The following is a 13,589-nucleotide window of genomic DNA, read 5'->3' as shown; positions in this document are numbered from 1 at the left end:
ACAATACTTCTTTGTTTTTACATTCCATGATTCCAATAGTAATTGCTAACCTACCGCAATTTATTTGATCGAGCAGTTGCGAAGATAATTTTTCATTTCTTCCTACACTTCTTCGTTTAATTGCTGTTTACGACCAGCGGTTCCCGTAAGACTAGTTTATTTACAACTTTCGTGATTTCTCCAACCCGTTGTTTAATTTACCTCGTACCGTTATACCATAACATATTTTTGCACGTCCTAAGTCATTTATCGTGGCATTGAAACGCTCAGACGTGCCAGGCGTGTCAGACATCTTGAACGTGCAAGAACCTGCCAGAAAGAGTGTTTTAATAGCCCGGAGGTATACACTCTTTCTCTGTTATTACTATACAAAACGTTATGGGCCGAAGCAACGTTCAAGACTCTTCACAAACATTATTTTTTGATACCTTACAACGTGCTACGTGTTACCTTCTTCGCAGGGAAAACACAGGGCCCGTATGCCTGCGAAAATATACGACAGGTGCTGGAACGACTGAAGAATTTCTTTCGAAGATGGTTTCGCAAATATAGTACGATACAGCGATAATATTGGTACCGTTGCCTTGAAAATAAAAAATTGATAAAATGGAAAAATAGTTTCCACTAATCTCTCATGAGGATATTTTGTTTTCAGATCATATTATACAATTTTAACATTTTATTAAATTGAAAAATTAAAAATTCAATTTTGACAGAAGATGAAGGAACTGTCGGTTGCAATTGTTATTATCTTTTTCTTATATTTTCATTCCAGGCGTTTCCTAAACAAGAAAAGTTTGCATTATAGCTCTCGGTTTGCGTACGAATAATATTACATTTTTTTGCATTTTAGTCATTGCTTTGATATTACATATGTGCTTTCATATACAGGGTGTCCTGAAAATGTTGTAACACCTTGAAAGACGACTATTTTAGTTTTATTATTACCATGGTTGAACTAAGTGATTCTGTCAACTGCTGATCTAACAAGGAGAGTGCAGCAATTGTCACACGTATAGAAATTTGAATTTTTGTAGAAATAATGTTTACGGGGAAAGATTGTTTCAGGTTAATGCCCTTTTCCATTTTGGCCCAATAACGGTTTCAAGAGTGAAAACACATGAGACTAATTACGATTATTTATATTTCTGCTAATATTTTTGAAACCATAAGAGATACCGAACAAGTTTTAAATACAAAATTTAATGGTGTTTAAGGTTCTATAACACCTATCCTATCTATTATCAAATTTGAGTTACTATGCAATATGAATATACAGGGTGTTCCAAAAATGGTGGAGGTCCTTGAAAGGGGTGGTTCGGGGGATGATTTGAAACAACTTTTTCCTTAGCGAAAATGTTTTACGGGGTTTCGTTAAGGAGACATTAACGGAAAACACTGACCAATCAGAGCGCGCGTATACCGTTGGAACGACCGCGGTAGGCGTAGACGATTACATTTTTGATCATCTGTTCAATTAATCGAAACATTATTTGAAATTCACTTCAATTTTAATTGTTGAAGGCGGATTTCAACTTAATTTAACCATTAATAATAATTGAAATCAATTTTCAATTATAATTGTTACATGCATCTTTAATCGTCTGTTCAATTAATTGAAACATTATTTGAAATTCACTTCAATTTTAATTGTTGAAGGCGGATTTCAACTTAATTTAACCATTAATAATAATTGAAAGCAACCTTTAATTATAATTGCTAATTGCATTTTTAACCGTCCATTCAATTAATTGAAACATTATTTGAAATTCACTTCAATTTTAATTGTTGAAGGCGGATTTCAACTTAATTTAACCATTAATAATAATTGAAAGCAACCTTTAATTATAATTGCTAATTGCATTTTTAACCGTCTATTCAATTAATTGAAACATTATTTGAAATTATCTTCAGAATTTCTACCCATAGCAGACATTTACGAAAATTTGTTACAGGGACCAGTTGACACCTCTCATTCATCACCTCTCATTTCTCTGTAAAATGAATTGAAAAAATTGCCAAAGGCGTTTCAAGATATACCTAAAATATTCTCAATGTTATACAATCATTACATAAATTCCTCTCTAATAAAAATATAAAATTACTCAAGCATTTAATAATTGCCCTCCTAATATGTTGTTTCTACCTTTAACAATATAATCAGTTAATTAATTACCTATCGCTACACGAGTCAATTATAACATTGTAGTAATCTACCATTTGGCAAGTATATTCTACAAACAGCTCTTATTGAAAGACCCTATATACCGTGAAAGTAGCGAAAGGAAGGATCATTTCCTCACCGGTAGCTCATTTAATGTACGCGCACTCGAGCGTATCGCGGGTCATCCGCCCTTCGCGTCAGAAAGGACAGTTTTATGTACAGAAAGATTTGAGAAATCAACGATAAAAGCTCCACAGAGACAGTCATTCATACGACGCACCCTCTGGTCTCTTCGTTCGTCAAAGAGGGGACTCGCTAAGCAGCGTTTCCCAATCTTTTTCGGGCTTCTCTCTCCGCTTTGACTCTAGACTCTTCCAATTATACTTTCCTCGTATCACTTTAATTGGTATCGGTTGACTTTTAATTTCCAGGAAGCTGCATTTTAGGTTCAATGAATCTAGTCTAAAGCGTCAGTTTTTAGTTATTTTTCGGAATTTTTTTGTTTAACATTTTGTCTGCATTTTTAGAAAATGTAAAAAAGGAAAATTGATATTTTGAAAGTTCTGGACTAGAATACCCCCTTAATTAATGTCGACTTATCGACAGTGTTTTGAATTAAATTCAATTTTAATTGATGAAGATGGATTTCAATTTAATTTTATCATTAAATCTAAATGAAATCAATTTTCCCTTATAATTGTTGATTGTATTTTTTTAATCGTATGTTGAATTAATTGAAACATCATTTGAAATTCACTTTAATTCTAATTGAAATCAATTTTCAATTATAATTGTCAATTACATTTTTAATCGTCGTGACTTCCATTGTAACGAATCTGTGTACATATTAATCCCAACCTGATAGCCATTACAATTTATCTGTATGTACATTCTAAGTTTAGTAGCTAGCAAATTGTGCTTATTATTGTTCTTCTAACACATTACGAGTTGCTTGAACAATCGTTAGATGAAGAAATTAATTCTCCGTCACACTCAATTATTTCTAACTCTTATTTAAATATATCAGCCTTGTACTGTATTTTTCTTTCATTGAAATCAATTTTATTTCAAATGAATTCTACTAATCGCAAGATGAAAGATACTCCACTTCAATTCCATCTATTTCGATCTATTTGTCAGGGCAGGGGGTACTTGTATATATTTCAATTTTTTGGCTCGTTCGTTTAGATTTAGATAAAGTATATTCTACTTTTTAAATGAGATACAGGCTTATGCAACATGTGCCCAATCGACTTGTAATATGTGGGTCATCTTAGGTCATTCAGGGGCAATACAGTACAATGACCGTAGGGCTCGGGCTAAGTTGAATGCTATATCTCTTGAGTGCCAGTTAGGGAGAGAAAGCGATGCACAGTTTCCACCGAGACCATCCTATCCATCAGCTCCCAATTTCTTCTTGTAGAGTCGCCTAAAAGATGGATGTTCCGATTAGGAATGTGCATGGACGAGTTTCCCACGACATACGGCTTCGACGGGTTTGGAAATAGAATTAATCGATCCAACTATTGATGACTTCAAAAATGTAATTGCATACTACCTAATACCGCTGGGTGATTACCGATTACTAGAATTCTACTTATACTTTCATTCTCTGAATGATAGCAGGTTTTATTCGATCATTTGTTCAATTAACTGAAACATTATTTGAAATTCAGTTCAATTTTAATCGTTCAAGATTTCGACTGAAATGAACCTTTAGTGCTGTTTATTAGTCAATTTTCAATTGGAATTGAATTCAATTGCTATGCCGAAGTGAGGATCAATTGTCACTTACAGTTGTCGATTACATTTTCAACTTTAATTATTGAGCGAATTAACTTCAATTTTAATCGATGAAGATAGATTTCAACTTAAATTGACCATTAATTCTAATTGATATCATTTTTAATTACAATTGTTAATTACATTTTTAATCATCTTTTCAATTAATTGAAACATCATTTGACCAATTACCAAATTAACCATTAACTCTAAATGAAATCAATTTTCAGTTATAATTGTTAATTACACTTTTAATCGTCTGTTCAATTAATTGAAACATTACTTTGAATTAATTTCAATTTTAATTGATGACGACGGATTTCAAGTCAAATTAACCATAAGTTCTAACTGAAATCAATTTTCAATTATAATTGTTACATGCATCTTTAATCGTCTATTGAATTAATTAAAACATTATTTGCAATTCACTTCTATTTGAATTGTTGAAGACCGATTTCAATTTAATTTAACCATTAACTCTAATTGAAATTGTGAAATTGAAATTGAAAGAAGTGAATTAAACACATTAAAAAGACATGCATACGACAGGAAAGGTGGGGAACATACGTGACATTAACAAGATTCAACTGATAAACTGTGGAATCAAGTTAAATTATGCCTGAACAAGAAGAAAAAATTTATTTCGATTACAAGTGCCGATCATCAGTTGTCAATTAATCAGTACCGGTCAGTAGTGGCCATCCTTGGTCAGTCCAGGGTGGATTGTTATCGCTCCTTATCGTCCCAAGGTTCCACGGGGACTGCATGCTTGGACAGCTGTGATACGTATCGATGCCTGTCATGCAGTAACATTCAGTCTTAATTAAATGTTTATAATAATCACGGTTCAGAATAAGCATTCATTGAACACAGTAATCGTGAGAAATTTCTCTGTATTTCAATATCTATTGATTGAACTAAATAAAAATTAATATCTTCGAGACAATTAAACATTTATAATGCATGCTGTAACATTCAGTCTTGATTGAATGTTTATAACAACCACGGTTTAGAATAAGCATTCATTGAACGCAATAATCGTGAGAAATTTCTCGGTATTTCAATATCTATTGATTGAACTAAATAAAAATTAATATCTTCGAGACAATTAAACATTTATAATGCATGCTGTAACATTCAGTCTTGATTGAATGTTTATAACAACCACGGTTCAGAATAAGCATTCATTGAACACAGTAATCGTGAGAAATTTCTCTATATTTCAATATCTATTGATTGGATTAATTAAAAATTAATATCTGTGACACAATTAAAGATCTATAATGCATTTAGTAACATTCAGTCTTGATCGAATGTTTATAACAACCACAGTTCAGAATAAGTATTCGTTGAACGCAATAATCGTGAGAAATGTCTCTGTCTCATATTTCATTATCTATTAATTGAACTAAATAAAAATTAATATATTCGACATAATTAAATATTTATAATGCATTGTATATACGAACTGTATACAAAAGTTCGGAGACGTTGGTCGGTAGGAACGCTCCTTTGTTGTATTCGATAGGCAGCGTAAAATAAAATAAAACAATAGTCGAGCCGGTGCGGGCCACAGGTAGCACGCAAGCCGCATTCGTCAGAAGTAATCAGCGTCGGAGGAATAAATAACGCGCGGCTCGGCAAATATTGCTACAGGGAGGCCAGACGAAAAACAAAAAGAAAAAGGATAAACACGAGGAGGAGGGCAGATAACGTCCGATTAAAGCTACAGTTTCTTTGATGCCCAATTACTCTTGTAGATAGAACTTCTTAGTCCACTCCGCCTCTTAGTGTTTCTTTTTTTTTTTCTCTTTCTCTTGGTTTCTCGTTGCTCCTTTTTCTCTAGATGCGATCGGGAGGATCCACCGCCGAATATCTTTACGATCCATGCCGCAGGGTATGCGTCCACAGCGATTGTAATCGCCACGGTACACGCCCTGGAATTAATCGCGATAAAATTAATAGGGTCCCATTACAGGACGGGTGTATACGTACGACGATAGCGACTTTACAAAGAAATAAAAATGGACATTTTGTATGAACGATCGTCGCGCGAGATTTATTTGACACCGGAACAATTTATAACGTTGGTATCGTTTCAGATTATCCTTTCCGTCGGGACACTCGTCTTTCGCTTTCTACACGATGATCTATCTTGCGGTAAGTTCCACTTTTTAACCGACTTCGAAAAGGAGGAGGTTACTCAATTCGACATGTATATTTTTATTTTTTTGCGTTTTTTCGTTGTATAAATTTCACGAAGAGTATGGGCATTCACGAAGGAAATTTTATTCTCCTTCTTTGACTATTGTAAAGTTTGTACGTCTACCGATTTATGGCGTTTGGAGACATTGGATCGTTTATAAAACGTCGTTGTTTTAATTTTAATTTTATTTCATTGTCTGTTGCGTTATATTGATCAACAGAATATAGATAAAATTTTAGTAGTGAGCGTAATATATGTATTGGGTGTAGAAATCTATTCTGTGTCTTTCAAAGATGAATTTGTTACTTATTCGAAAAGAAAGAATATGCAACTTTTGATTTTTTCTTGGTACATAAAAAATATCTGTATTTCCATTTTAAAAAATAATGCAACTATCTATTATGCATAAAAAAATACGGTCCTGCATATGGGACATTTCAACCATTTTGACCAATTTTGGACACGACCATTTTTTATTTGCCTAAAATTTTTTTATATTACAGTACCCTGCTAGATACAATCTTGTGATTTTTTTCAGATTTTTGCACTGAACCAAAAAAAGTTATGAATTAAAAAAAACATTTTTTTTCAAATAGGTAAATCTCTGTCAAAAATAGACGTTAGACGTTCTTTTACCAAAAAAGATGCGTTTTTTAATAAACCACAAAAATACAAATACAAATCAAAATATTTGAATTGGTCTCTTACAAAAATTTTTGATTCCTCAGAAAGAAACTAAAATTTTTCAAATTTTATCTTTTAATTTTGTCCTTGTTTCCCCAGAAAACGTCAATTTTTTCCACCAATTTATGACGCAAGTCCCATTATGAGCCGAATGTTTCTCTAATTTTTTCTTAATTCAAAATAATTTTTTCTCACAGCGATAATAATTTCTTTCATTGTGAAAAATTCGTAACCTTTTATGGTTCAGTACAAAAAATCTGTAAAAATTCACAAAAAGGTATTTACTAGGCTACTATAATATAAAAAAATTTCAGTCAACTGAAAAATAGTCGTGCCCATTTGCAATGTCCTATATACAGGGTGTCCCAAAACTCGAGTAGGAGCCGGAAATGGAAGTTAGCCGAGACAATTCTGAACAACAATTTCCTTTGCAAAAATCTGCGTATTCTAATTACAACACACTCTCCGTTTAATTTTGTCAATATTTTATCAATATTTTGCCAATTGTGAGAAACGTTATCATTATACGTAATTAGTCGTGTCCCTTTAGTTATACTTTCAGTTAAGGATAACGTGGAAGGGTAGCAAGTTATTGAAACATTTCCTACAATTTATATGCCTGCTTTTGGCCTGGTTCACGGCATTGTCACGAGTTTCTGATTACAAACATCATTGGAGCGACGTTCTGGCCGGAGGGACCCTTGGTGCCATCGTTGCACTAGTCGTGGTAAGCATTATTCCCCTTAACTATCCTATTGTGCGATCATAAATTACGTGCGGTCATAAATATGAAATACACCATGCGGCCAGTTCGAATTTTCACGATCCTCGTTGCCGGTATTAATTTATTAAACGCCATGGGGGTCGTCAATTAATGGCTTTATTGAACTCTTTTTAACCCTTCCTCCTATGATATTTCACTTGATGAACATTTGATTCTTTGTTGTTAAACTTTCTCTGGAAAAATTTCTCGAAGATTATCAATTTTTCTCTAGGAAAGAATTTTAGAAGATTATTCATTTCTCTTTGGAGATAATTTTGGAAGACTGTCCATTCCTCTCTGGAAAAAATTCTCGAAGATTATACATTTGAGGCGTTGAATTGAGGAGAGTCCTTAAGGAAATACTAGGACATACTAAGGAAATAGTAAGAAAATACTCTACTAGCACAAGTTAAGAAACAAATCGAACAAGTTATAGAAGCATTTTGGTAGGCTGACGCTGTTAGTTTCATACAGATTCGTAACCTCTATATTTGTTGAAGAAATTTGTTTAAATTAAATAATGGGTGCTTTCTAAGGAATGTTTTATAATAAATATACAAAGTGTCCCAAAAGTGTTGTAACACCTTGAGAGGGATGGATCGAGAGATGATTTGAAACAACTTTTTCCTTAGCGAAAATGTTGTCAGAGGCTTCGTTGAGGAGATATTAACAAAAAAACCCGACCAATCAGAGCGCGAGTATGCCGGTGGAGCGGCCGCGGTAGCCAATGAGCGCGACCGCCTAGCGCGCAGCCTACCAATCAGAGCGCGAGTATGCCGGTGGAGCGCCCGCGGTAGCGTAAGCTACGCGGTAGCGTAGGCTACGCGCTCTGATTGGTCAGTGTTTTCCGTTAATATCTCCTCAACGAAGCCTCGGACAACATTTTCGCTAAGGAAAAAGTTGTTTCAAATCATCTTCCGAACCACCCCTTTCAAGGTGTTACAAAATTTTTGGGACACCATGTATATACAGAGTGGAGGTGATTTGAAACAACTTTTTCCTTAGCGAAAATGTTGTCCGAGGCTTCCTTAAGAAGATATTAACAGAAAACCCCGACCAATCAGAGCGCGTAGCCCACGCCACTGCGGGCGCTCCCACCGGCATACTCGCGCTCCGATTGGTCCGTGTTTTTTGTTAATATCTCTTTAACGAAGCCTTCGTCAACATTTGCGCTAATATTATTTACAATTATTATTATTGCGAAAATATTATTTCAAATCACCCCCCCCCTCAACCATCCCCTTCAAGGACCACCAACATTTTTGGGACACCCTGTATATATGACACATATACAGGGTGGACAATTTCAAATTCCCCACTAGAATTTCTCGGAAACTATAGGAGTTAGCGAAAAATATTTCGAACAAAAGTTGCTCAATTTCGATGGGGAAATATTTTCATGACTTTACCTTTGACCTTGGAGGTCACTTTCAAGGTCATTTAAAGGTCAACTTTGTTGTTTTAAATAGAAATCCCTATTTTTTTACCTCGGATTCGGAAAGAGCGGAAAATTTTATGTTCAGATGAGGTAGCATAGTCGTGGTCCGGGTGATCTCCAAGGTCATGTGGAGGTCAGTCTTATTTTTTGTTCTTAATCTTTCCACCTGAATGATCGAGCAAGGGTAATGTTTAGTGAAAAATTTTTAGACAAAAATTGATCTACCCAATTTTTCATTCTGGTGTCTGTTTTACCCCGTTCATTATATGAAGATCATAAATGAAGACGATACGTTATTAAAGTATTTTACATTGAATATTTATTTTCCAAATTAATCAATTGTTAGTTACATAAATAGGTTACGGTAATTGTTCAAAAACATTTTCATCTTGTTGAATGCATAAGTCATTCATAAGTCAAGAACATGACCTCCAAGGTCAAAGAAAAGGTTAGGAAAATATGGGCCCTTCGAAGTTGAACAATTTTTGTCTAAAATATTTTTCACTAAACATTACCCTTGCCCGATCATTCAGGTTGAATGATTAAGAAAAAAAAATAAGACCGACCTCCACATGACCTTGGAGATCACCCGGACCACGACTTTGCTACTTCATCTGAACATAAAATTTTCCGCTCTCTCCGAATCCGAGGTAAAAAATAGGGATTTCTATTTAAAACAACAAGGTCAAAGGTGGAGTCATGAAAATATTTTCCCATCGAAATTGAGCAACTTCTGTTCGAAACATTTTTCGCTAACTCCTATAGTTTCCGAGAAATTCTACTGGCGAATTTAAAATGGTCCATCCTGTATATTAACTGTACGAAAAATAAGGGCTTGAAATAAATTATTCTTTTCTTTTGTTCATTTCAATTAAAATAGCTCGATAATTTTATAAAAAGCAGTTATTTTAAGTAAATTGATATTATTTTTATTTTCAAATAATTGTATTCAAATAAATTCTTTCAAATAGTCTTTTCTTATATCCATTTCAATTAAGAAAATTCGTTATTTGAAGTAGCAGTTATTTCAAATAAATTGGTACTATTTTTAGTTTCAAGTAATAATTATTATTTCAATTGAAATAAATCACTTCTTTTTAAACCATTTTCTTCTTTTCTATAGGAATTTTTTTCTGATAAATAATGAAAATTGTTCCTATTTATTATTTGACGAAATATGCTTCACTTTGACAGTGGAAGTGGAAAATAATTTTTATAGACAATTTCAGATTTTGGCAAAAATCAAGAATCTCTTTGTGAATTCTTAAAAAAATCTTTCTTTCATTTTTAAAAGATTGAGTTTCCATTTCAGAAAATTACTTTCTATATGTTTTATGTAGGGTTTCATGAGATCTACAACGAAAAACAGTTTCAATCCAAAACGTTCATTATTAAGAGAGCTACGAATTTTTGAAGATTTGGTTTGGTGTTTCCATATAAAAGTTTCATTATAAATATGTACACGAATAAATGTTAAACAAACACAAGGCGTAGAGTGAATAAAAATTGTTTTTTATCGTCACTTTTGTCAGTAAGTGCCCATATATTTTTTTTTTACTTTTTTTTGTTTAAGGTCTTTAATTAATTTCTTTTATTTTGGACAAACGAAATAAATTTTGCTCTTGATATTCGTCTTGCTTAATATTCTTCAAATATTTCTACCAAATTATATAATAAAAATTTCCAAATCGCCAAAGTTATAACCATTTATGTCACACAATATATTATATTAACATAACACCGGTATTAAATATACCAGAACTGAGGAAATTTTATTCTAAATAAAGAAACGAATAAAATTCCTTCAGCCTCTCCTTTTAAACCAACCAACGCCCCAAGAATGATTCGTTTATTTCTATTTGGAACACTTAAACTACCGTTTTGATTAGCAAGAATTTACAACTTGGAAAAGGAATTCATAGATTAGCGCATCTTAATCTAGCTTAACAATCAATTGTACATACTGTTATTAAGTACACCAAGTTCCTTATCTGTCTCCTCGAATCGAGTCTATCTAAATTACAGAGATTCTCTGAATTAGTTAATAATCTTGAGTCATTACGTTTCATCCAGTATAAAATTTGCCTTTTAAACCTTTAGGTGCCCTAAAAAATGGGTGCATTCAACAGAGACAACAATTGGGGCTAAACTTTCCGAGTACGAACAAAATAAAATTCAAACAATGATATGAAGTCGATACCAAGTGACATGAAACAACTTTTTCCTTACCTGATGTGATCTGTGACCTTCAGTTTTTTTAATGGAATAGTATATTTTTTGATAAATGGAATTTTTAAATGGAATGATATATTTTTTTCAAAATTCAAACAATGAAATAAGGTCGATATGAAGTGATTTGAAACAACTTTTTCCTTACCTGATGTGATCTGTGACCTTCAGTTTTTTTAATGGAATGGTATAGTTTTTGATAAATGGAATTTTTAAATGAAATGATACACATCAGCTACTACATTCCCGTATCGTATCTTCCCGTTACCATATTGCTGGCTTGGTGGCGAGGATATATTTACTCTCAGAGATCTGTCCGCCTTCATAGATCCTCCATCAGCTTTTTTTCCCTTTTTTTTTTGCGTGGGGAAAAACCTTTTAGAAACGTTCCCGACCTTTTGGGGAAGACCGGGAATTGCGTGGGATTCCCTACTTGCTCGCAGCAGTGCAGGCTCTACCCACTAAAACCCCCACGGTTTTCTTTCTATTACGTATGCATTAGGGAGAGGCCCTGGGAGCAGCAATGTCGGGGTTGCTGCCCATTCGCGCATGCGCACCGTCTCTACCGTCAGTAAGGTATCTAGTACGACCTTAAAACTGGCACCTTTAGGTGCCCTAAGAAATGGGTGCATTCAAATTGTAAATGTAAATTTTAAGTTTCCAACGTTATTTTCATTTCATTTTAAGTTTCGTATGTAGAATGTATGTAGAACTTGGGGCTAAACTTTCCGAGTATAAACAAAATAAAATTTAAACAATGAAATGAGGTCGATATGAAAATTAATAAAATTTTTGTTGTAACAAGTGTTTGGATACAGGGTGTCCCAAAAATGGTGTGATGCCATGAAAGGGGTGGTTCGGGAGGTGATTTAAAATAACTTTTTCCTTAGCAAAAATGTTGTCCGAGGCTTCATTGAGGAGATATTAACGGAAAACACTGACCAATCAGAACGCGTAGCCTACGCTAGCCCGACCAATCAGAGCGCGTAGCCACGCTGCCGCGGGCGCTCCACCGGCATCTCTGACTGATTAGTGTTTTCCGTTAATATCTCCTCAATGAAGCCTCGGACAACATTTTTGCCAAGGAAAAAGTTGTTCCAAATCACCTCTCGAACCACCTCTTTCAAGGTGTTACAACATTTTTGGAACACCCTGTATTTTTGATACAGTATAAAAATCGACTTTTAGCTATAGTAACGATAATTCTTTCCATATTGAAATAAAGTACGTGTCCAGTGGTTTTTTGACGCGTTGAATATATCGTAGTATAATTGGTTTTTATAAAAAAACTGTTTCAAGACACTGAAACCTCAAAGAACCAAGTGTTCGCATACTTTTGATACACAGTGTATCAAAGAATTTGGACCATGGACCGTTATCTCTAGCTACGCTACTGCTCACTGTTGCTCTCTGCTATACAGTTGTATAACAGGGTGTACAGAATATTACTAGCCAGCGTTTTTCTAGTAAATGGCACATATGCCAAAAAAATGAAAGAGGAAAAATTTATACTGTTTTTTGTGTGCAATCTAACTAGGTATAATAGATCTTTGGTATTTGTATTATTATCTGAGAAATGAAGGTGATCTTCAGTTTTTTAAATGAATGGTATATTTTTTGTACAAAAATATGGTAGAGTATCGAATTCTAAATAAAAAAGTATTGACCTTTATTAGCCCTAAATCTAATGGGTAACGAGTAATTTCACTTTGTTACTTGAAAATTTTCTTAACATAGTATCAACATGGAGATTCAAACAAGTGTATTTACTACCAATTCTTTGTAAAGAAAAACATCATCCCTGTCACGTAGCACTTCATCAGGAGCTCCATCCCTGTACACATCGCTGTCTTATGGAAATCTGTGACAAGGTTGAATCTCCATCTTGATATTACATTAAGAAAATTTTCAAGTAATAAAGTGAAATTACTCGTCACTGACGAGTAATTCAAATAAATCTGAAGTTTGCCGATATGTTTGTTTTGTTTCCTCTTTTGAACATTTTTCAAAGAAGGAAACAAGACAAACACATCGGCAAACTTTAGATTTATTCGAAGCCTAGGGTTTTCCCCATCTCTGCTCGTCACCTATGAGGTTTAAGGCTAATAAAGGTTAATACTTTCTTATTTAGAATGCGATACTCTACCATATTTTTTTTATAAAAAGTATACCATTCCATTTAAAAAACTAGTCACCTTCATTTCTCAGAAAAGGGTACAAGTATGAAAGATTTATCTACCTGGTTACATTGCACATAAAAAACAGTATCAATTTTCCTCCTTCAGTTTTTTGTCATACGTACCATTTCCAAGAAAAACACTGG

General features: G+C 33.7%; 1 protein-coding gene and 1 long non-coding RNA gene across 6 annotated transcripts in view; one reads left to right on the top strand and one right to left on the bottom strand.

Moving 5' to 3' along the window:
* The window catches only part of LOC128885336 (putative phosphatidate phosphatase), a 79,681-nt gene that overhangs the window by 60,702 nt on the left and 5,390 nt on the right, over nt 1-13,589 (top strand). For 3 of the 5 annotated variants that reach the window (XM_054139336.1, XM_054139335.1, XM_054139334.1), the window contains exons 5-6: nt 6,049-6,106; nt 7,387-7,563. In XM_054139336.1, the coding sequence (XP_053995311.1) occupies nt 6,049-6,106; nt 7,387-7,563 (235 nt within the window). The remainder of the gene's footprint in view (nt 1-6,048; nt 6,107-7,386; nt 7,564-13,589) is intronic. The other 2 variants (XM_054139338.1, XM_054139337.1) reach the window with 1 other exon arrangement.
* Nucleotides 2,586-12,254, bottom strand: LOC128885345 (uncharacterized). Its single transcript, XR_008459590.1, has 3 exons — nt 11,002-12,254; nt 4,632-4,742; nt 2,586-3,593 (listed from the first exon to the last, which is right to left on the bottom strand). It is a non-coding gene; the product is annotated as an uncharacterized LOC128885345 (long non-coding RNA).

This window comes from Hylaeus anthracinus, unplaced genomic scaffold (genome assembly GCF_026225885.1).
Source record: "Hylaeus anthracinus isolate JK02 unplaced genomic scaffold, UHH_iyHylAnth1.0_haploid 11981, whole genome shotgun sequence".
NCBI lineage: Eukaryota > Metazoa > Arthropoda > Insecta > Hymenoptera > Colletidae > Hylaeus > Hylaeus anthracinus.
This window is presented reverse-complemented; position numbering and strand designations above follow the sequence as displayed.